This window comes from Salminus brasiliensis, chromosome 6 (assembly GCF_030463535.1).
Source record: "Salminus brasiliensis chromosome 6, fSalBra1.hap2, whole genome shotgun sequence".
Taxonomy (NCBI): domain Eukaryota; kingdom Metazoa; phylum Chordata; class Actinopteri; order Characiformes; family Bryconidae; genus Salminus; species Salminus brasiliensis.
In genome coordinates this window covers 45,872,576-45,896,537 of record NC_132883.1, presented here as the reverse complement: position 1 = coordinate 45,896,537, position 23,962 = coordinate 45,872,576, and the positions used below count along the sequence as shown (strand labels likewise).

Below are 23,962 nucleotides of genomic sequence, written 5' to 3'. Positions count from 1 at the left end.
TGTATAGTGTATAGTACTCCAGTAAGTGTATAGTGCGTGGTACTCCAGTAAGTGTATAGTGTGTGGTACTCCAGTAAGTGTATAGTGTGTGGTACTCCAGTAGCGGCCCACTGCTGTGTGTGATGTGTATGGCTGTGCAGCGTTGGGTGATAAACATGCTGCAAGGTGTTGAGTTATAAACAGTTGGCTTACCAGGCCTGAGCTTTCCTCCGGCTCATGCTCTGTCTCAGCCACTTAGAGTGCGGCGTCAGGTGGTAGATCAGCTGCCTGCAGATCTTATCTGATGATTTCAGCAAGTCTGAATCCTAACACAGAAGGAGAAAACACGGCTTACTTTCAGCATTCTCACGCTGCAGTGCATTCACATCTTCAACAGTGTGTTATCCTGGGTGGTTTGTTATGGGGCTGATTGGTGGTTGCTCTGCTCTTGGTCGCTATGGTATTCCAGGTTGGTTGCCTTGGAGGTGTTTGGAAGACGCTCAGACAGTCCAGCTGTCTGGACATAACAATCTGACCCAAGTCTAAGTGTCTCAGGTCTTCATGCTGCCAATTTCTCCACATCCGACACACAGACCAACTATTCGGTTCCTGTCTAACAGAGAACCCAGACCTTCACACGCAGCTCTGATACACCATCAACACAGTCGCCTTCATCTGGCAGTGGTCTTAATGCTTTGGCTTATCTGTGCATTTTAGTATTCTGATAGCATCACATGAAGTCTGATTTCTCAGTTTGGTTTCAAAATCATAATCCTTTTGTGTGGATGAGAACACTAATCCAGCCTGTAATCCCGAACGGGGGGCTGGATCTTCTGCTTTTGTTCAGGATGGGAGAGTGAGCGCTCAGTCGCCCGTGGGGGGTTAGGGAGGAGGAGGCTGGGAGCAAGCTGTGAACCAGAACATCGTCACACTGTCATGGCTCTGTCAGCCAAATATAACCACACACACACACACACACACACACACACACAAAACCTCATCCAGACACTGAGCAGCGACCGACTGGGAAACAACAAGATGAGTCAATCCACAATCCAACTGTCTGGAAATGAACAATTCTCCAAGCCATTTCTAAAAGGTGGAGAAGGTTTAAAGTGCCAGTTCAGTAACACATCCCCCTTTGTTTCAGATGTAGAAGAATGATCAGTGAAATTACACTACATGTTCAAATGTTTGTAGACACTCCTCGTGATGCATGATATCAGCTGCTTTACGTTGCACCCATTTCTGTAGAGAAGTACGGCCAATAGAATAGAAAAGTCTGGAGCAGATAAATATGTGCCTAATGCCAGCGTGAGCTAGAGGGGTATAAAGCCCTCATCATTGAGCTGTGGAACTGTGTTCTCTGGAATGATGGTGGTGCTCCAGCCAATACTCTGGGATGAGTTGGGGACGATGAGGTGGGGTGGTGATCATCCAACATCTGTCGGGATTCCACCTCACGATCTCCAGACAGCTGGGTGAAAGCTTGGACAGCTACGCTTCTTAGCTATTTATCTTCTCAGAAAACATGTAGTTGGACAGTGTTCTTTGAGTGCTGGCTTTGGCCATGTTTGACAAAACATCATATTTACTAATGACATGTTGCTGCCATTACTCATCAAGCCTGGGTTTCCCAAAGTGGCCCAAGAGTGTGCATCACACTCAACGCTCTCTCTCTCTCTCTACCAGCTGAGCTGATCTCAACACTAATGCCAGGCTCAGACTACAGTTATTTTTTTGTGTTTCATGATGTTCACTTTAGTCAGATTAGGTACTCATCATGCCATACATTTGTGCCATGTCTTGATCACAGAGGCTGGCAACATTACACGTTTATCATTCACTTCCTTGTACGAGGTTGTAGGTCCTGTAGGAAGAGGGTCAAGAAACTGTCGTGGCTACAGAAGTGCTGTGTGTGATGCTGGAGGGTTTCAGTTCAGAAAAGATAAACAATAGAATAATAAATTATAGAAAATAATAAGAAAACATGACTGTAGACTTGTTAGTGGGTGTCATAAAGAGGACAGTATGGTCTGTGTATCCTTCACAAATAACCTGAGGTAACACAGCAATGGCATTTGCTGTGATGCCAGATGTTAGACACTGGTCAGCTTACGTCAAAATTCGTAGTAGTTTGACCACGGTACTTTTGGAAAACTGGGCTCTGAGTGTTAAAGGACTTCAGTGACTGCATCAGCCAGTCATTAACTAGCCACAGCACCTAATCCTAGTGGATCCAAGCATCTGCTACCCAGCCAAAGCTTCCCACAAAAGAATCTACATGAGATGCACTCTTCAAGAGGTCTTACTAACCACTCCCTGCCCGTTCACACACTGTATAATAATCTCTGCTGCTCTTAATCAGATCGGATCTCATGCTGGGTTTGGACAGTAGGGAGATGAGAAATCCGCGCCTGCTCAAGCTCCAGTCTCGCTGATCCGTATCTACAGTGCTGTATATTCATTTGCCTCTGTGGGAAACCGAGCTGACATGAAGAAGATTAAAATAATGTGATCACAGACTCAGAATTCTCAAAGATAGGCAGAGCTGAACACTTCTGGAAGCTCAGAGCTGGATGTTCTCCAGGAGCCAGTTACACATTTGTTGTTTGAACATGAAAAGTGAGCAACTACCAGCTGTAGCCCATATTATGATGAGGACCCAAATATTGGTTCAAAGTAAATTTGTTGGGCTTAACTGCGTACGATTTTACACTTCGGATTCGAATTCAATCCTTTATTTAATTATTGTGGCGCTAGTGGGTACTCTCCACCCCCTCTCCAATGACACACTGTCACTGACCACTCACAGACAGGCACGGTGTTCTCCTCCAGTCTGATGGTATCTTTCATTAGAAGATACAAATTAGAAAATTGAGTAAAGATTACCATACTATCAGTTTTCCAGATAATCTGAGGGTGAAGAGCAGAACACTAATGGAAACCTATTTATTTACTGCACCAAATGGAAAAATCTATAATTGATAATAAAGTTTTACAACCATTTTTGTATTTTTGTATATTTGTATTTGATAATTTAGCCTCGAGAGGTCAGAAAACTGAACTGCTAAACATCCACACTCACCTTTTTAGGACACTGCATGTCCTTGGCGAGGCTCAGGAGCAGCTCATGTGAAATGGGGTCCACCAGGTTCAGGAAAGCAGCGTTTTTGTACAGGATATCGTTCAGAGACGTGCCCTCTAACCCCAGGTCCTGATAACGTACAAACAAACAAGACAGACACAACACACCTTATATCAGTGCTCCACATTTCCTTTTCATCAGTTCCAGAACAGCCATCCTTGTGATGGAGCGATGTGTGTAGAAGTGGAGGGGTGGAGGGATGGACTGATGGAGGCTGGGATGTGGAAGCAGCTCCACAGTGTTATTAATATTCAGGCCCGAAGCTTTTATCTGTTACGGTCGGTGTATTCTGGTACAGGTCTTTGCACTCACTGCTGCTAGAGTGTGTGAGCTTTAATGTGTTTAGCTCCAGGCTAACTGTGCTACACTGGGGACGGGACGCCCACACGGATACGCCTCACCGTCCCAAATGCTGTCTCTCTCTCCCTCTCTAAATTTCTCGAAGGCACTGAATGCTATTGCTTTCTGTTTTTCCATTTCCTCCCCCTCCGCTAAAATTCCCTCTCTCTCTCTCTCTCTCTTTCTCTAGGTGCATCTATCTGTTTTCCGGTTTCTTCTCTCCCCAATTTTCTCTTCATAATTCTGTCTCGCTCTCTGTCTCTCTCCTGTAATTGTGTTGTATGGAGCACAGAGATTTTTAGTTTTTACGGTCTACACTACAGCCCAAAGTGAAGGCCTAGCTGTTCGAGAGATGGTCTGCCACTGGTTCCATAGGTTTTGGGCTGGGAGCAAACAATTACTTCAGCCCTTAAAACACATCACTACACATTCCCATATTACAAAAACAGGTGTCCCTACACAGCTGTCTGAATTCAGAGCTGAGGGAACATTCACTACACTACTGTTTTCAAAACAAACGTAAACACACTGCGGTAGACTGTAGGCTCTATTAGTCACACTGACCCCTTTAACTCAGCAGTAATGAAAAGCTGCTGGCTGAAAATGCTCTGGGCTGTGATGTCCCTGTGACCTCCATCTGCCTTAATGGACACGGATCAGCACAGTTCAGCTGCTGTGAACGAGCCTGGACACCCAGCTAACGCGGTCAGGATGGGAACACTTCCACCAGGCTGAAAGTGTGGACACCAGACAGCTGGAAGATACAATACAATGTCCAAATGTTTGTGGTAATTCTGACACACAAACAGCAATCAGTACATTCATTTTTATGTGACCTCATATACAGAAAAAAATATTAAACAAGTAAATAAGGAAATGTGGTTTGTTTTAGTACTCTACTTGTTCAGAGTACTGTGTAAAAGAACAGTGGAGCCCAAAAAAAGCTATGTCCAATTTGTAAGACATCCTTCAGGCAGCACTCGGGACGTTCAGGCTCATTAAGTTCATTACTTTTATACATTTCAACTTCGTGAACAGTTCTGTTTACGACAGGGTGAGAAAGCAGCAGTGAGAGACAGTGATGATTCAGTTTCCTCCTATAGAGAAGAACAGCTTAGACCTGTGATGACGCACAACCTCCGAGGTCTGTGCAGAGGGGAACTGTTGCCCTGGCACAGTGCTTCAGTGACTTTGGTATTTGAACACTGAAATGGTTAACTGAGGACTTAAGGAACCGTTGCTTGCCTCTAGTTCAGACGCTAGCGAGTCATTCTCTAGATCCCAAAATGACCTTCGAATCTCTTCCAGTGCTGTCACTGCCGGACACTCAGTCTCGCTCCAGTTGCGTTAATTTGCTGACAGCAATTCTAAAACAAGGAATCTCATTTCATTTGCTTCTGTGACTTTAAGTTGCACCCATTGCTGACACGGATGTGTAAATGCACACACACACACACACACACACACACACAGCTTGTCCAGCTAGAGGGGTATAAAGCCCCCCAGCATTGAGCTGTGGAGCATTGGAAGAACGGTGTTCTCTGGAATGAAGGTGGAGGAGTTGGGGATGAGGTTGGATGGTGACAACGTCCAACTCCTGACCTCACTAACACTTGTGGCAGAATGCAATCAAACCCACACAGCAGTGCTCCTCCAAAATCTAGAAGAAAGTCTTCTTCCTTGGACAAAAGCAGGATAACTTAATATCAATGAATCAATGAATGAACAGGTGTCCCAATACTTTTGTCCATACAGTGTAAAATTTAGTATAAATAATGGTCTAGAGCTCATATAATCCAACCTGGAATGTGACCACACACACACACACACACACACACACACACAGAATATTGCTGGAACGGGTCTCCTGTGGTACGGCGGTCTCTGAGCAGACACGCCGCAGCCTCACTGTAGGTTGATTACACACACTGCTCTCTGCCATGAGCTGTCAAATCCTCAAAGTAATTAACTGCAGCTCTGTGTGTGGATGGAGGGCGGGGGGGGATGGAGGGGGGTGACCAAACAGGAGCAGAAAGACAGAGAGACTGCAAAGGAGAGATAGACAAAGTGAGAGAGGAGGGAATGGAAAGCCCTGGCCAGCAGGGCAAAGATATCCTGGTCAGCAGAGGTGAGTACTGACGGTGGTGGCAACCAACCCAAGGCAACCGGGACTCAACGATGTGCAAGAAGGCTATCCTGTCTAAAAAGGACATGCCAGCGTTAGAACTGGACCTCGGAGGGAGTGAAGAAGGTGGTCTCGTCTAATGAATCCCGCTTTCTTTTCCATCACGGGGAACGGCTGGGTGTGTGTGCTCCATTTACCTGTGGGAGGCGCTGGAACAAGTTCGATTCACAGCGGCTCCACCTCCCACCTTACAAGACTTACATCTGCTGGAATGTCTTGGTGCCAGACACCGCAGAGACCACCTTCCTGGCTGGTGGGAGATGTTTTTATAGTGCATGGAGAAGCATCATCACATTACGCAGGTGGTCAGAGCGTTTTCTGGACTGCCAGGAAAACTGAAGAACCGCCCAAAAGAAGAGTAACTGATCGAAGCGCTGCGAGGTCAGAGATGTATTACCGTGGTGTTTGGTGATAAAGAGAGCAAAGCGAAGGCAGTAAAGGCTCAGAATGAAAACACAAAGTGGCTCAGGGGAAAAACACCACAGTTGGAAATGGGAAACTAACGTCCTCTTCTTAACCCACTGAAGTGCTAAGCAGCTAAGCATACAGGGCGTTTTTTTGCCTTAGGATATAATTAATTGGATGAAACACAGAAAGCATGCAGCACAATTAAGCAGTATTTTATGGTTTAACACCAAGAATAGCTGCTGATAAATTTACTGTAAAACCTGGACTGAAGGGGGCAGGGCTGTCCAAGAGCGGTTTCTGCTATTTTAGCCCAAAACTTGCTGCTCTTGCGTGTATATATATATATATATATATATATGAATGTATATTAATAACGCTCTAAATGTAGGTACTGTGATATACACTGAGGAGGCGGAGCTACAGTCTCTCATTAGGGTGAATATTAATAACGCTTTAATTAATAGTAGCTTTAAATAATAGTAGCTGTGAAAGAACGTTAGTGGGCAGAGCTTGGAGCGGTCAACTGGACCGTCTACTGTGCTGCAGTGAAGAGCAGGCAGTGGTGTGGGGGCAAACGCATTTCTTCCCTGCTTGGACTGGTAGGGCTCACTTTCTGCGCCAACGCCATGTGACCAGCAGAGAGCCAGCAGTGAGAGCTTACGCTCCGAGCGGCAGAGATGCAATGTGTCAGACTGAAGGCTCAGTTGCAGCTTTCTGGATGCAATTGCAGTGTGAGCAATCCTCAAAATGAGTCACAAAATGAGACACAGTAGGAGGAGGAGGGCCAGCGTAGCAAGCTCTGAGAACGTTCTGTTTGGTGTTAAATCACCTGTGGCGCCACGACAGCAATTACATAAAGTCACATCCATTTCCTCTCCACTCACTAATGTGTAGGTCACTGGTGTTTCCTTGTGGATCCGTATGTCTGCATGTACACACACCTGTGCTCCACCTAACGCAACCCTAACCTCGAAGGAGAAGTTCTGTGATAAACCAGAGTACCATGATTGATCTCTGACTCCAGCTACAGTTAATCAGTCAAGACATGTTTGATATATGATTTGAGCTTCTTTAGTTTACAGTGGAAGACGCTAGGCTAATGTTGCTCACCAACACTGGACTGGGAGATTGATTTCAAATCTTATCTCTGTAGACACGCCCCTGTTCATCTCTCAGCGTGTCTCTCAGAGCTCCTCCAGATCTTCATTGGCTGGTAGATGGATGTGGTTTAGAAGACGGTGGGACTGACTTTAGTCTATAAACACGAACAGAACCGGAACCAGAACTACTTTCACCTCAGCACAGTCAGCGGTATCACTCCGCCCACTGCACTCCAGCTCTACAGAGCGGGACGTTACGAGGATGTAGCTCCGGTTCTACTGTTTTGCTAATAAATTTGTTTATAAAGCAACAAAATTATGTTTTTGGGGGCATGTTCAGAGAGAAGAGATCTAGACCTTTTCAGTCTACAGCAATTTAGCTTCGCCCATTAATGCTGAAATAACACTTACTGAAGGAGGTACAAAAGAAAACAGCCAATCAAAACACAGTTTCCCAGGTAAGTATCCCATCTGTGAAGTTGCACAGAAAGCACAGGCTTGTTTACTTGCTCTCCTTGCTCAGCCTATGTAAATAGGCTAAGAAATACAGCCCTTCTTCACATAAAATAAATTATGGCAAGTGGACTCCTAAACCCCTTGTGCTCCGTGCCTAAGGCATTACTATTCAGTCACTATATGGAAGGCAATGCAAACTGGCTGAGCTGTTTACCTAAGTTATATCAGTGAGGAGGGGGGGAACCAGGAACCACCGGTGGGCTAGGACAATGTAGATCGCCGTTGACCCCACATCATCAAAATGACATTGTTTATCTATCATGTGGTGACATCTGGTCCTCAGAAATATCTACATCCATGTCCACGCAAACACACACACACACTCACACACTCGCGTCCACACTGGCTTCCTGACCTGCCCCCCTTGTGTGTCACTTGTGTGTGTTAAGTGTCTGTCATGTCAGCCTCACTGCCCGTCAGTCTGTCCAGCCTGTGGATGAATCAGGTGCGCTGGAACGTTCTCCTGAACAAGGTGACACACTGCAGCACCTCAGAGAGGTACGGCACGCTACGGCAGAACGCGTACGTGGAGAGAAAGCCTGCTCCGTGCCACTCCTGCTGGTGCAGCCTGGGAAACATTCGCAGTCACACAGACAACAACAACAACAACAACAACAAGGCATACTAGTGGTGCAGAATGCAAACGCAGAAGTGAAATGCAATGTAATGCAATAAAAGTGCAGGTGAGATCATCAACACACAGCTGTCCAACACCAACAACAAAGACACTCACTGAAATAAACCACTACAACTGCAAACCACACGAGATGCAGTACAGAGCGGGGAGCCTAACCCCCTATGCTACCTTTCTCAGCCTCCTCAGCACCTCCGTGGCTTCCTCGCTCTTCTTCTGCCGCAGAAGCTGCTGGATCTCCCGGATCCACGCCACCCTCCTGGCGTAGGGACTCGGGTCGCTCCGGCGGAGCATCCCCGGGAGTCTGTCCGGTCTGAGCAGCATGAAGTCGGCGCTGCCTCGACTGCCGCTCCGCTCTCGTTCCCCGGTGCTGTCCAGGTGCCTCCGGCGCTTCGCCGAGAACCCGTCGTTGTCGAGACTGCTTTGGCGGCTCAGTCTAGAACCCATGTTTGCATATTTTTCACCCTCTTTCACATATAATAGCGAGCAGTCCGCGAACAGGCGCCACACTGAGGGGATACCGCCCAGGCTAACGGCTCTCCCCCACGGACGGACTCAGCGCGGCTAGCTAGCTATTCACATCGCTGTTCTTCTGAGTCCGAATAAAACACGACACAATCAGCTTTAACGGGCCTCCGGGGACCTTACAGTTAAATTACTGAGGTAACCCACCATGGTAATGTTTGTTTTATTGAGATTATCGTGGTCGTCGTCGTGGTGGTGGTGGTCGCAGCATCGGCTGAGTTGACATTCAGTGAGCGGCTCTGAGGCTCCGATCAGCGCCGTTATTTATATTTAAATTAGCCTGCGCCAGGCCACGCCCCCTCCACCAATGAAGCAGTCTGAGCTGAACATAATTAGATTATTATTTATTTAATAGCTAAATATTCAGCTTATTATGCTTATGCTTATTAATAAACATATAGATATTAAGATAAAGTAATGTTTTATGTCATTGCAAAATGTAGCATTGTGCAAAAACAGCAGAACTGGGCCATAAATATAAATACAACTAATATGAATTTATTAATATATGATAAACATGGCACATATAACTTAACTTAAACTATAGATATAGATGCACTATATATAGATAGACAGATAGATAGATATGCACAAATGTGTATAAAACTATACAGAGTGCAGATCAATATTCATATATTAATCAATAAAGTGATTTCACATTTTTCAAATCCTTGTTCAGTCATTGGGAAGCATTTAAGTAATAATTTAATGTCTTAATAATGTAATATATATAAATAAATATAATTAATATGATATAAATTATAAAAATAAAAATACAATAATAATATAAATAATAATATAATATATAATAATAATAAATAAATATAATAATAAAATATATATATGTATATGTATATTTGTATATTTCTTATCATTTTGAAAAATGTTTACAAATTAGCAAATAAATAAAGACATGTTTAGCATACCTAACTTACAGGTTTCAATCAATAACTCGACTCAAATGCATATATCATTAATTACATATAATGATTACATTTAATATTAAATAATGAATTGGAAATATTTTGTAATATTTTAAATAAATATATAAAGTCTTACGTGCTGTTGTACTTTTATGCAGTCGGCTATTTTCATTCTCCTGAGGGGACAGCCAATCAGAAACAGAATAAATCCAAGGCTCCGCCCGTATTCTGCCATTTGGGCTGCCGATTGGCTTACTGATGTCCAGCCAATCCTAGCACAAGAGGACTGTGGAAAATTACGAGCCAATCACCGCGTGCGGCGGGAAACTACCAGCCAATCGTAGTGCAGAGATCTGTCGAGCAGCTGTAGCAACAGCCACAGTACCTGGAAGGAGTCTGGCAGGGGAGCTGCTGCTGTGCTCTGCCTCCCCCTGCTCCTCCTGCTGCTCCTGCTCCTCCTGCTCCTCCTGCTGCTCCTGCTCCTCCTGCTGCTCCCCCTGCTCCCCCTGCTCCTCCTGCTGCTCCTCCTGCTCCTCCTGCTGCTCCTGCTCCTCCTGCTGCTCCCCCTGCTCCCCCTGCTCCTCCTGCTGCTCCTCCTGCTGCTCCTCCTGCTGCCTGTTTTTACTTTTTTAGGATTTTAAAGTCATTTAAGTTTAGTTAGGTGATTAATGTCACAGTATGTCCATAATCAGCATATTGATTCCTGACAGGTATGGTGATTATAAACACCCACCACATATAAACACACACACACACACACACACACACACACACACACTCTCGCCCTCAGACCTTCAGGTCAGTCCTGGCAGGTTCTCATGGCTGCTGAGGAACATGTGAGGGTGTTGGTGAAGTAAAGAGAGGCGAGCTTCTCTGAAGCTGAGATTTAGGCCCTGAAGTTCACTGAGCTGAGTGAGGAGTCAGGCCTGAGCACCAGAAGACTGATAAGGTCACTGTTTGTGTCCGGGCCTGTGCTGGGACTGTCTGACCGCCTAATTTCACTGAAATATTCTTATATAAGAGTCTTTGACTCCAACTGGGTCTGTCAGAAGGCTCTGAAATACTCCCAGTGATTCTTCCCTCACCGCTCTTACTCATGCTGCTGGTTTGCTTGTTTTCTACATGAACGGCAGCCCATGCATATTAATTAGGTGTGGAAATGAATGAAGTTTGATCCAGCAGTGAGGATGAATGACCGTCTTAACTCTATAACATTAGAGTAAACATGAAGGTCCAGGTTCAGGACATGGCCTGATGGAACAGTGTTTAGGAAATATAGAATCTGTGTAATATCTCAGGTCTAAGGTCTAAGGTCTCAGAGAGCCATCAAGACTAGATTAAGCTAGACTGAGACATTAAAGTTATGTTAAGTGTATTTATGATTATTTTGGTTGTATTTGTTGGCCGTGGGTGCCGAAATACACTGTTCTGTTTTATTCAGTCAGAATCTTCAGAAAATAAGACCCTGTTTCAATGGATTCAGTGGAAACCTGAGGCAATAAGCCATTAATTCAACATTCAGTGAAAATAAACCAGAATTTCTACTTATTAAGAGGAAATCGTAAAGAAAATGTGATGTTATTTGAACATTTTCAAGTAAAATCCTACAATTTGTTTGGAAATGTTCAGTCAAAATCTTAAAACGAAAGAAGAGTTTCTACTTTTTAAACTAAACATTTATTTCTACACATTCAGTGTTCAATTTTCAATAAATTCCGAAAAAATAAACCATTGCTTGGACATATTTAGTCAAAATAATGAAAAACATTCAGTCCAAAAGACTGAAAATAAGCCATTATTTTACAGATATGATGATATCAGACAGCATATTCAAAAAGATAAGCTGTGTTTTAATTCTGAGGTCAGTCATGATCATGTTCTACACATTTGTCTGACGTCATGTGTGACGAGTCTTAAGGCGTCTTAAGGAAAGCACATGTCTGAGTCTGATTTCAGAATGACTAAGAATGAGACCGGTCGTTTCCTCCCTGATGACATGTTGGAGTGGGCTTAGGGAAGGGCTTGGCTTTAATAACCCGTATTTAACCTGAGTCTGACCGTGTCTCACCTGCCTGATCCTCCAGCGCTCTCCCAGACCACGCTGGGCCGGTTCTCAGCCCCTCAGAGTAGAGTTTAATTAACTCAGGGAACGTATGTGAAATCAGTTTAGCCTCCGTTCCACTGGGAGCGGACACCCCGTCCCGAGCCAAGCGCCGAGCCAAGGCGGCATCGTTTTACTCCAGGTGAGGAAGGCCTGACAAGGTAGGAACTGATGGGCCGTGGTGCTGCCTCGGGTTCAGACACAGCCAAGTCATTGTTCTCTCGAGCCGTCAGACGTTATGTGACCTGCATTGGAATCTCCTCATTGACTTTCATCCCGACTCTCCCTTCTTTGCCAGGCATTTGATTGATCACAGACAGCAGGACTGTAGATTTGAGAATAATGTGGGCAGTCTCGGCGTGTAACGGGCAGCCGGAGTGGAGAAGGGTGCCTTACTCTAGTAAAAGTGGGACTAAACAAGAATTAGACCCAAAGACCACTTAGGAACTGTCTGCTAGGACCTCAGTGGAGCGTCTTAGTCCACCCAGCTGGAGTGATGAGATGAAATATCGGTATTATGATCAATAAGATTAAATGAATTAATTGAACCAGGACGCTTTGAGAGCATCATTGGTCAACACTTCTGAAGTTCTGAATGCCTCCATAGATCATAAACAAGACCAGTGTGTACACTGAAAAGGTTGACCTTTGGTCCTTAAAAATAATAATAATTAAAACAGCTTTCCTATAATAATTCATATAAAACTTTCCATACATCCGTACATTTTTAATATATATTTTTATGATTTTCATATCTTGACATCAAATGATTCTTGCAATAACTTGAAATAACATCTATTTACATTGACTTCCATTGAAAGTTTATTTTTCCTGCTGTTTTTAGCCGCTGTTTGGAAGAAATGTTATTTTATATATATAAATATTCTTCATATTAAGAAAACCTAAATATAGACATTGTTGTTGTCTAAACTAACAGTGATCTGGCAGTGATAGTCTGCTGACTGTATTGGGCCGTGTTATTTTGTATAGGCTGTGTTTATTACCGGTGTGTGTTCTGCTCTCTCTGAGAACCTGACTCTCCTGACTGAGAACAAATGATGGTAAACTCTGATCTCCCCTTTCCTCCATCTGTCTGAGCAGGAACATGGTCAAGAAGTCCCTTGTTGCTGGGCTGGTGCTCCTGCTGGTGGCTGCATTGGGCTTTTTTATGGCTGTGTTTCTGGGGGTGGGCAACAAAAGGCCCCCCAGCCCCTCTGACCATTTCTACTCCAAAGCAGCTGTAGCAGCTGATGCTGGGAAGTGCTCTGAGATTGGAAGGTAGGAAAACCAACACACTTCGCTGAGTCCGAGTCAGAGGGTCCGGTGTGAATCTGAGCTTCACTGTAGAGAAACTGACCCACTCTGATCTCTCTACAGTGGAGGTGAATGGAAGCAGGTGTCAGTCGCCATGACTACAACAACACAGATACAGCCCATAATTTATCTCCTATCCAAACCCACCAGTGCAGCTACACGAGTCTTCTGAGTTTTATATGGATGATGATGATGATGATGATGAAGGTAAAATAGTGAATAGAGAATCTGAACTAATGCAGTTTTCTTTAGGGACTACTTTCTGTAGCTGCACTACACCCTGCAGCATGTATCCCTCCACCATTTTAATGATATGGTTCTAAAAGCAGGTTCTAGAGCCGAACTCTTCTCAGAACTCTGGTAGAACCGTGTCTCAGGCATCAGGCAGCGTCTTCATCACCATTAGGTGAAGAACCTTCTGTGAGGAGCTTTTATTAGAGCTTCAGACGTCTGCTTCCCTTCACCTCCACTGTAGAACCACAGCTCTGACTGGGGGAGCTTATCTAGAACCTCCACTGTAGAACTCCAGCTCTGACTGGGGGAGCTTATCTAGAACCTCCACTGTAGAACTCCAGCTCTGACTGGGGGAGTTATCTAGAACCTCCACTGTAGAACTCCAGCTCTGACTGGGGGAGCTTATCTAGAACCGAGTGCTTCACACCAAACCCACCAAACCCCCTCTCTGAAGGTGAACGCTTGGTCACGTCCTCCTTGTTTAAACATGCAGAATATAGGTGAATCTGTATTAGAACGTTATATTTTGTGTAATGCATTATGGAGAATTAGGATTATCAGTGAGCTCCACATGTACTGCATAAGGGTTCTTGTGTTCCACTCAGGGACGTCCTGAAGCGCAATGGCTCTGCAGTTGACGCCTCGATAGCAGCTCTGCTGTGTGTGGGGCTGCTGAATGCTCACAGTATGGGGATTGGAGGAGGGCTTTTCTTCACCATATACAACGCCTCCACAGGTGGGCCAGTGTTACCACACCCATTCCAACATTTTCCACTGAATAATCTACAGCTCCTTTGGCATTTCCTGCCAGCTAGTTTAATTATTTACATCTGCGTCTTCTGTTAATCTGTTTATTGCTGTAAGCCGGGGGTGCAGCACAGTGCCTTTATCTGCATTCATATCTGCATCTGTTTAGTGCCCAAATGATCTGTTTCTTTATGTGGATTTGGACCAAAAGTGGGTGTGGCCTTAACATGACCTTCACATTTAATGAGTCCATGTTTAAGCATCATCTCATTATTATCTTAAAGGTTTAAGAATTATGGAGTTTAAAACACAAGAAAGCAGCAAGTTGTTTTATTTCCAATCCAGGACAGAAAATTAATTAATAAAGAAATAAGAGCGTCTCTTGCTGCTCTCTGTATTTGTTCAGGATGGATTAGCTGTTAATTCTGAATCATATTTAAATTAGGTTTCATCTTACACTGTAAACCTCATAATAAAAATAAATCAATTCAAATGATAAATATTAATAAATATAGGTAAGATGTAACCTTCACATCGCAGCGTGAGTGTGTGACAGATGCAGCACATGCTTTTTCTCTTAGGGAAGGTGGAGACCATTGATGCGAGGGAAACTGCTCCAATGAACGCCACAGAGGACATGTTCGGCAATAACACACAGCTGTCCCGAAAAGGTACCTTGCAGTCAGACACACACCATAAAGGTCAGAGAAGCGAACGCTGCCAATAACACTGCTTACTTTAGATGGTGGAGTTTTCTGAACCACACTGTCCTTATAGATACGGATGTCTAAAATATGTGGACACCCCTTCTAATACTAGTACTAATAGACCAGGACAGTCAGAGTTGGGGGGTTTGGGGGTTTGGTGTGAAGCATTCGTTTCTAGATAAGCTCCCCCAGTCAGAGCTGAAGTTCTACAGTGGAGGTTCTAGATAAGCTCCTCCAGTCAGAGCTGGAGTTCTACAGTGGAGGTTCTAGATAAGCTCCCCCAGTCAGAGCTGGAGTTCTACAGTGGAGGTTCTAGATAAGCTCCCCCAGTCAGAGCTGTGGTTCTACAGTGGAGGTGAAGGGAAGCAGACGTCTGAAGCTCTAATAAAAGCTCCTCACAGAAAGTTCTTCACCTAATGGTGATGAAGACGCTGCCTGATGCCTGAGACACGGTTCTACCAGAGTTCTGAGAAGAGTTCGGCTCTAGAACCTGCTTTTAGAACCAGATCATTAAAATGGTGGAGGGATACATGCTGCAGGGTGTAGTGCAGCTACAGAAAGTAGTCCCTAAAGAGAACTGCATTAGCTGAGATTCTCCACTATTTTACCATCATCATCATCATCATCATCATCATTCCATATAAAACTGGTGATGGTAATTAAAAACTCTAAAATTGTGTGAATTTACAGGGGGGCTGTCCATTGCTATCCCCGGTGAGATCCGTGGCTATGAGATGGCTCACCGTCGGCACGGGCGTCTGCCCTGGAAGGAGCTGTTTGAGCCCAGTATAGAACTGGCACGCAAAGGCTTTCCTATCGGCAGGGCGCTCGCTAATGCCATCGAGAAAAACAAGGAGTCCATCCAGGGGGATGTGGCGCTGTGGTAAGAACCTGTGTACTGGTTATTTTTCCATTCTGAACCCGTAGATATTAACCTGGAGTTGCATTTCCTCCTCTTTCCTTTCTCTCCTGTGTTCCAGTGAAGTATTCTGTGATTCGGACCAGAACATCCTAAAGGAAAATGACATTATCAGGTTCCCCAAACTAGCCGACACCTACGAGAGGATAGCTGAGGAAGGACCAGATGTGTTTTACAATGGCTCCATGGCCGAGACCATAGTGGACGACATCCAGGCTGCAGGTCAATTCATATTTCTAATGTTTCAGTCTGTTTATAATTACACTGATTATAAAATTGTCTGTAACACATAGATCACCCTGCTTATGCTAGTGTAATGCTACCAACACTGCAGCACTGATGCTAACCACCAGTGACTGCAGAAAACATGGACGCCGTTCTGTAGAAATGAAGCCAAAACTGTCCGCTGTGTTGTCAGATTTGCAACTAGAAAATAGAGGCAGAGGCGGAGCCAGACTCTCCTACTCATTTGGTAGACCTGCCCCCTTCTCCCAGACCAAGCTCAGGTGTCTCAGACCGCCTTCACTGAGCTTCCACTGCAGATTTCCCCCTGCATTCCCAGTTTGTCCAGAAAGTGGACGCTCCGGCACTTCCTATACAGCTCAGCTCCTCCATGTACTGAACAAAGAGGACGCCATGCAGGTCCTGCGGCAGACGACCGGCCTCTTCCAGCCAAGCCTGACTGTCTGTCAATCACTGCATTCCTAAGTGTAGCCCCGCCTTCTTACGATAGAACAAAGTAAGGGTTCAAACCTGATTTCTGGGGGAATTTTAAAAATGGGCCGATTTCAGCACAGGGAGACTAACTGCTGGAATCTGGAGACCCCGGAACGGAGGGAAATGAGATTGGAAAATGGACGGGCTGTTTTGTCATTTTAACATATGGGGATGGGCGGAGCTACACACCTTGCGCTGTCCATGTTTTCTACAGTCGTTGCTGACCACCAACACTGGTAGCAGTGTGCTGATCTGAACCTGATGATGTTTTGGGAATCCAGGTGGCATTATAACACTAGAAGACCTGCTGGACTATCAGCCAGTGCTGAACGAAAGTCCACTGAGGTTAAATGTTGGGGAGTACACAGTGCATGTCCCTGACGCCCCATCCAGCGGCCCTGTGCTAGCGTTAATACTCAACATCGTGGACGGTGAGTGACTGTGTGCTTAAGTGTGTGTGTGTGTGTGTGTGTGTGTGTGTGTGATTTATTTCTGAAGTGCCTCAGAAGAAAGCAGTAGGCCTTTATCAAAAAGTTCAAGTGTTAAGCACTCACATCTTCTCTGTGATTATGCTAGCTTGGCTAATTTATTAGCCACTTGTCCCTTATTAGCTTAATTAGCTGTGGGATTTAGATATCAGAGTCGAGGAGACCTGAGTGTGTCTCAGAGATGGAATGAAGAGGCATGCCGAGACCTGACCTTATTATCATTAAGCAATAATCCACAAACCGTATTTCATTAAGCAACTTCCTGCAATTCCCTGAATCTCACATGCATGCCCAGCCTACCAGACAACATCTTAGGACTTCCCAGTGAACTTTCCCGTGGAACTGCGGTTCAGCAGGTGATGGTGCTGACGTGCTGTTGTCTCTTTCCAGGCTACAATTTCTCAGACAGAAGTGTGTCGACAGCGGAGAGAAAGACGCTGACCTATCACCGCATCGTTGAAGCCTTCCGCTTTGCCTACGCCAAGAGGAGCAGGCTCGGAGACCCGCGCTACCTCAACATCACTGACGTGAGTCCACCAGCTTGGACAACAGGCTTCACTACATGTCCAAATATTTGTGGACACTCTTTCGAATAAATGAGTTCAGCTCCTTTAGAGAGAATTTATAGAGAAGTACTGCCAATAGAATAGGACTCTCTGGAGCAGATCAACATCATGACCCTATCGGCTCCATGCTGCCTAATAATGCCAGGCGTGGGCTAGAGGGGTATAAAGCCCCCTAGCATTGAGGAGCTGTGGAGCAGTGGAAGAACTGTGTTCTCTGGAATGATGGTGGAGAAGCTCCATCCAGTACTTTTGGATGGGATGAGTTGGGAATGATGGGGTGGGGTGGCAGTTGAATGCAATCAAATCCTCACAGCAATGCTCCTCTTCCAGAATCTAGTAGAAAGTCTTCTTCTCTGGACAGTAGAGACAGTTACTCCAACAGAAGCAGCATCCGCTCTCTTAATACCCTTGATTGCAGAAGAAAGTGAATGAGCAGGCGTCCCAATACTTTTGTCCAAGCATTGTATAAACATTTAGGAAGCAGTGTAAGGTGGTCTGAGGCAGAATCTGAGGAAATCAGATATGTTTAGTTATTCTCACACAGGAGACACGTGATGATCATCCAACGTCCTGACCTCTCTAACTCTCACTAGCTCATGTTCCTGAAAGCAAGCAATCAAATCCTCACACCCCCCCTAAAACGTTGGGAGCAGAGCTCCGTGCTTTCACAAGGTCTCTCATTTCTCCATCCCTCTGCAGCTCATCCACAACATGACCTCAGACTACTTCGCCGACAACATCCGCAGTAAGATCACTGATGACACCACGCATCCCGACAACTACTACGAGCCCGAATACTTCGTCCCTGAGAATCACGGAACGGCACACCTGTCCGTCATCGCTGAGGACGGGAGCGCAGTAGCTGCTACCAGCACCATCAACCTATAGTAAGACAGGGTGGGAGAGGCCAGTTCATCTATTAGACAGGCCTGTGGATTGTTTCCTGTGTGAAATGTTGAGTGAGGGGCTGAAGTCGGACCGGGTTCTGGATGATTCTGATATAGCCTTCAGTATTACAGTAATCAGACTGATGATGATAATCTAGACTGGGTTCTAAAGATCACGTCTCGCTGGGTTTCCTGCAGCTTTGGCTCTAAGGTGATGTCACGTTCCACTGGTATCATCTTCAACGACGAGATGGATGATTTCAGCTCCCCGTTCATCACCAATGGATTTGGAATCCCTCCATCTCCCAATAACTTCATTCAACCAGGTATCAGATTTCAGCATTTGTTGATCATTTATAATGATATCAATTGTAGATTTATTTTCTTTGTGATGTTTGTCTGTTGGCTTGGGACAAATAAGAGTGTTTGATTTTCAATGTCTGTGTAAATTTAATTTTATATGCCAAAATTGCATTGAAACAGCTTTAAAGCAAAGTGTAGCATAATTGGGATGTATTTGAGTTTTTGAGATCTCAACACCTGTGATAATTGAATAATTATTTATCTTATGTATTAAACAATACAATAATAAATTAAGAAATAACAATGAATTACATGAAAAGAAAGTATCACATTGTTTCTGGTGGATTATCCGTGCACTGCATGCATCAGTTTGGACAAACAGATTTGTGTTCTATATATTTACTAAAAAAACTGTTCAGAAGATCAAACAAAAGCTCCAGATTTAAAGAATTCTGCAACATCCAAAGAAATGAGAGACCTTTATGTATTTATTTTTTGACCAGGTAAAAGGCCTCTCTCGTCGATGTGCCCGACTATAATTTTTGACAAACACAACAAAGTCAAAATGGTTGTTGGAGCTTCTGGTGGGACAAAGATCACTACGGCAACAGCTCTGGTAACCATGCACAGGTTTTACCTGAAACACGTGCAGCAATGTTTTAATAGGTTTTAATAATTAGCACAATTAGCACATGCAAATGTAATGCAATTAAAACAGGTAATTTTCATAAACAAGACCGCACATTTGCATAATTCTCCTGATATAATGGATTGTTTATCCTTCCAGTTGATGCTTCTGTTCTTTGTTTATGTTTTTTTTTTAAACTCTTCACTCTTCTTCACTCCAGGTGATCCTAAACTCTCTCTTCTTTAATTACGACCTGAAGAAAGCTGTGACCGAACCCAGAGTTCACAATCAGCTCAACCCCAACAAGACCGTCGTAGAGCAGAACTTTGAACAGGCGAGCCTTAAAACCGACCTCTCCTACAGTACATCTGTCGTTCAGTGTGATGCCCTCTGGCTTTTTGATCTCTCTCTCTGTTGTTCAGTGTGATGCTCTCTTGCTGTTTGATCCCTCTGTTGTTCAGTGTGATGCTCTCTGATCTCTCTCTGCTGTTCAGTGTGATGCTCTCTGGCTGTTTGATCTCCCTCTGTTGTTCCGTGTGATGCTCTCTGGCTGTTTGATCTCCCTCTGTTGTTCAGTGTGATGCTCTCTGGCTGTTTGATCTCTCTGCTGTTCAGTGTGATGCTCTCTGGCTCTTTGATCTCTCTCTGTTGTTCAGTGTGATGCTCTCTGGCTGTTTGATCTCCCTCAGCTGTTCCATGTGATGCTCTCTGGCTGTTTGATCTCTCTGTTGTTCAGTGTGATGCTCTTTAGGTGTTTGATCTCCCTCTGTTGTTCAGTGTGATGCTCTCTGGCTCTTTGATCTCTCTCTGTTGTTCAGTGTGATGCTCTCTGGCTCCTTGATCTTCCTCTGTTGTTCAGTGTGATGCTCTCTGGCTCTTTGATCTCTCTCTGTTGTTCAGTGTGATGCTCTCTGGCTCTTTGATCTTCCTCTGTTGTTCAGTGTGATGCTCTCTGGCTCTTTGATCTCTCTCTGTTGTTCAGTGTGATGCTCTCTGGCTCTTTGATCTCTCTCTGTTGTTCAGTGTGATGCTCTCTGGGTGTTTCCTTGCCCTCTGTTGGGAGACTGTTCTCATATGGCAGAATTAGGCAGTTCTTCAAGAACTCTTAATAAACATATTTGTGGGTATCCATTTATCATGCTAATACTAATCCTTTATCTGATCACTTCTATTGATTACCTAACCATGTGACTGTCTGGACTTTCTGCAGCGTGTACTCGAAGGCTTAGCGCAGAAAAATCACATAACGGAGTTCCTCAGGACTCCCGGTGCGGTGGTGCAGGCAGTCGTGCGGCAGGGGGAGCGACTCTGCGCCGAGTCCGATCCCAGGAAAGGAGGCTATCCTGCAGGGTACTGACCCAAAGCTTACCTCTCTTCTCACTCCTCACTGGAGCTTCCATCTACAGCTTCAGCTCAGACGCAGGGACAGTCTGCTGAGAAGAACCACCTTCTGATCCGGAAGGAGCTTCTTTTTTAATTTATTTTATATTTATTTTTGATGGAGAACAGATTGCCTACTCTATCCTGACTGGTTCGGCAGTATTTTTGGTGATTTTGGCCAAAGTGATTGATTAACGTGTGTGTTATTTTGTGAAGAAGCGTGAGTGATGCTCTGTCAGTGGGTTGTTTGTCCTGTGGTGGGGACACATTACTGGAGCGTCCAGTTTGGAGGTTCCTGACGTCAGGAACCCTCACAGACACTGAGGGAGGGGCACACTGCTGTAACTGACCTCTCTCTGGAAATAAGCTGTAACAAAAGACAAGAATTTAACCACAGGAATTTCATCAAATTAAAAGAACATCTCGAAAGCAGCGTAAAGTCTTAATTTCTGTAAATATGACGCACAATTAATGCAAAAATCAGGGGTTAAAACGTTTGTGTGCTGATGATCTCTTTAACGGGGAACACTGGAAAAAATGGTACAGTACAAATGAAAGATACGTATGCAGGTAATTACAATCACAATGACTGCCATGATTTGTTACCTGGAGCGGATGTAAAATACAATGAGGGTTCTCCAGTTAAATAAACTGGACAGGATTAGGTGTTTTTTCACATGAAACCAGTTACACATGACCTGCCATCCGTCATCACTGTACTTCATTTCCAAAACATCGTCAAGGTTTATTGGTTGACACTGGTAGAACTGGAGTCAGTCCATCAACCAAGGCCTTTGCCTCATTGTCAACAAGCAGCTGTCGTGTGTTTGAGCCCAACTGTTCCCTCCAGGCTCCTCCTACAAAAGGGTTTTCCTGAAGCTATGAGGTTGACCAAGCTTTACAGACCGCTGGGAAACATTCCACTGAATCCTAATGAGAGACTGTAGCTCCGCCTCCTCAGTGTATATCACAATACCTACATTTAGAGCGTTATTAATATTCACCCTAATGAGAGACTGTAGCTCCGCCTCCTCAGTGTATATCACAATACCTACATTTAGAGCGTTATTAATATTCACCCTAATGAGAGACTGTAGCTCCGCCTCCTCAGTGTATATCACAATACCTACATTTAGAGCGTTATTAATATTCACCCTAATGAGAGACTATAGCTCCTCCTCCTCAGTGTATATCACAATACCTACATTTAGATCATTATTGATATTCACCCTAATGAGAGACTGTAACTCCGCCTCCTCAGTGTATATCACAATATCTACATTTAGAGAGTTATTAATATTCACCCTAATGAGAGACTGTAGCTCCGCCTCCTCAGTGTATATCACAATATCTACATTTAGAGTTATTAATATTCACCCTAATGAGAGACTGTAGCCCCGCCTCCTCAGTGTATATCACAATACCTACATTTAGAGCGTTATTAATATTCACCCTAATGAGAGACTATAGCTCCTCCTCCTCAGTGTATATCACAATACCTACATTTAGAGCGTTATTAATATTCACCCTGAGAGACTGTAGCTCCGCCTCCTCAGTGTATATCACAATATCTACATTTAGAGTTATTAATATTCACCCTAATGAGAGACTGTAGCCCCGCCTCCTCAGTGTATATCACAATACCTACATTTAGAGCGTTATTAATATTCACCCTAATGAGAGACTGTAGCTCCTCCTCCTCAGTGTATATCACAATACCTACATTTAGAGTTATTAATATTCACCCTAATGAGAGACTGTAGCTCCTCCTCCTCAGTGTATATCACAATACCTACATTTAGAGCGTTATTAATATTCACCCTAATGAGAGACTGTAGCTCCGCCTCCTCAGTGTATATCACAATACCTACATTTAGAGCGTTATTAATATTCACCCTAATGAGAGACTGTAGCTCCTCCTCCTCAGTGTATATCACAATACCTACATTTAGAGTTATTAATATTCACCCTAATGAGAGACTGTAGCTCCTCCTCCTCAGTGTATATCACAATACCTACATTTAGAGCGTTATTAATATTCACCCTAATGAGAGACTGTAGCTCCGCCTCCTCAGTGTATATCACAGTACCTACATTTAGAGCGTTATTAATATTCACCCTAATGAGAGACTGTAGCTCCGCCTCCTCAGTGTATATCACAATACCTACATTTAGAGTTATTAATATTCACCCTAATGAGAGACTGTAGCTCCGCCTCCTCAGTGTATATCACAACACCTACATTTAGAGTTATTAATATTCACCCTAATGAGAGACTGTAGCTCCGCCTCCTCAGTGTATATCACAACACCTACATTTAGAGCGTTATTAATATTCACCCTAATGAGAGACTGTAGCTCCGCCTCCTCAGTGTATATCACAATACCTACATTTAGAGCGTTATTAATATTCACCCTAATGAGAGACTGTAGCTCCGCCTCCTCAGTGTATATCACAACACCTACATTTAGAGTTATTAATATTCACCCTAATGAGAGACTGTAGCTCCGCCTCCTCAGTGTATATCACAATACCTACATTTAGAGAATTATTAATATTCACCCTAATGAGAGACTGTAGCTCCGCCTCCTCAGTGTATATCACAATACCTACATTTAGAGTTATTAATATTCACCCTAATGAGAGACTGTAGCTCCGCCTCCTCAGTGTATATCACAATACCTACATTTAGAGCGTTATTAATATTCACCCTAATGAGAGACTGTAGCTCCGCCTCCTCAGTGTATATCACAATACCTACATTTAGAGAATTATTAATATTCACCCTAATGAGAGACTGTAGCTCCGCCTCCTCAGTGTATATCACAGTACCTACATTTAGAGCGTTATTAATATTCACCCTAATGAGAGACTGTAGCTCCGCCTCCTCAGTGTATATCACAATACCTACATTTAGAGTTATTAATATTCACCCTAATGAGAGACTGTAGCTCCGCCTCCTCAGTGTATATCACAACACCTACATTTAGAGTTATTAATATTCACCCTAATGAGAGACTGTAGCTCCGCCTCCTCAGTGTATATCACAACACCTACATTTAGAGCGTTATTAATATTCACCCTAATGAGAGACTGTAGCTCCGCCTCCTCAGTGTATATCACAATACCTACATTTAGAGCGTTATTAATATTCACCCTAATGAGAGACTGTAGCTCCGCCTCCTCAGTGTATATCACAACACCTACATTTAGA

At 44.2% G+C, this 23,962-nt stretch overlaps 2 protein-coding genes across 2 annotated transcripts in view; one reads left to right on the top strand and one right to left on the bottom strand.

Moving 5' to 3' along the window:
- The window catches only part of lrrc75ba (leucine rich repeat containing 75Ba), a 38,188-nt gene extending 29,113 nt beyond the window's left edge, over positions 1-9,075 (bottom strand). Inside the window, exons 1-3 of the mRNA XM_072682591.1 lie at positions 8,481-9,075; positions 3,068-3,196; positions 193-305 (exon numbers count right to left, since the gene is read on the bottom strand). Coding sequence (XP_072538692.1) covers positions 193-305; positions 3,068-3,196; positions 8,481-8,756 — 518 coding nt within the window. The 5' untranslated portion in view covers positions 8,757-9,075. The remainder of the gene's footprint in view (positions 1-192; positions 306-3,067; positions 3,197-8,480) is intronic.
- Positions 9,076-10,435: 1,360 nt separating this feature from the next.
- ggt1a (gamma-glutamyltransferase 1a) lies at positions 10,436-20,725 on the top strand. The gene is made up of 13 exons (XM_072681172.1): positions 10,436-10,467; positions 12,960-13,136; positions 14,012-14,142; positions 14,735-14,824; positions 15,551-15,743; positions 15,841-16,001; positions 16,778-16,927; positions 17,375-17,511; positions 18,250-18,437; positions 18,636-18,763; positions 19,244-19,356; positions 19,589-19,702; positions 20,579-20,725. The coding sequence occupies exons 1-13, from the start codon at positions 10,436-10,438 to the stop codon at positions 20,723-20,725; spliced, it is 1,761 nt and encodes a 586-aa protein (XP_072537273.1).
- The last annotated feature ends 3,237 nt before the right edge of the window (positions 20,726-23,962 follow it).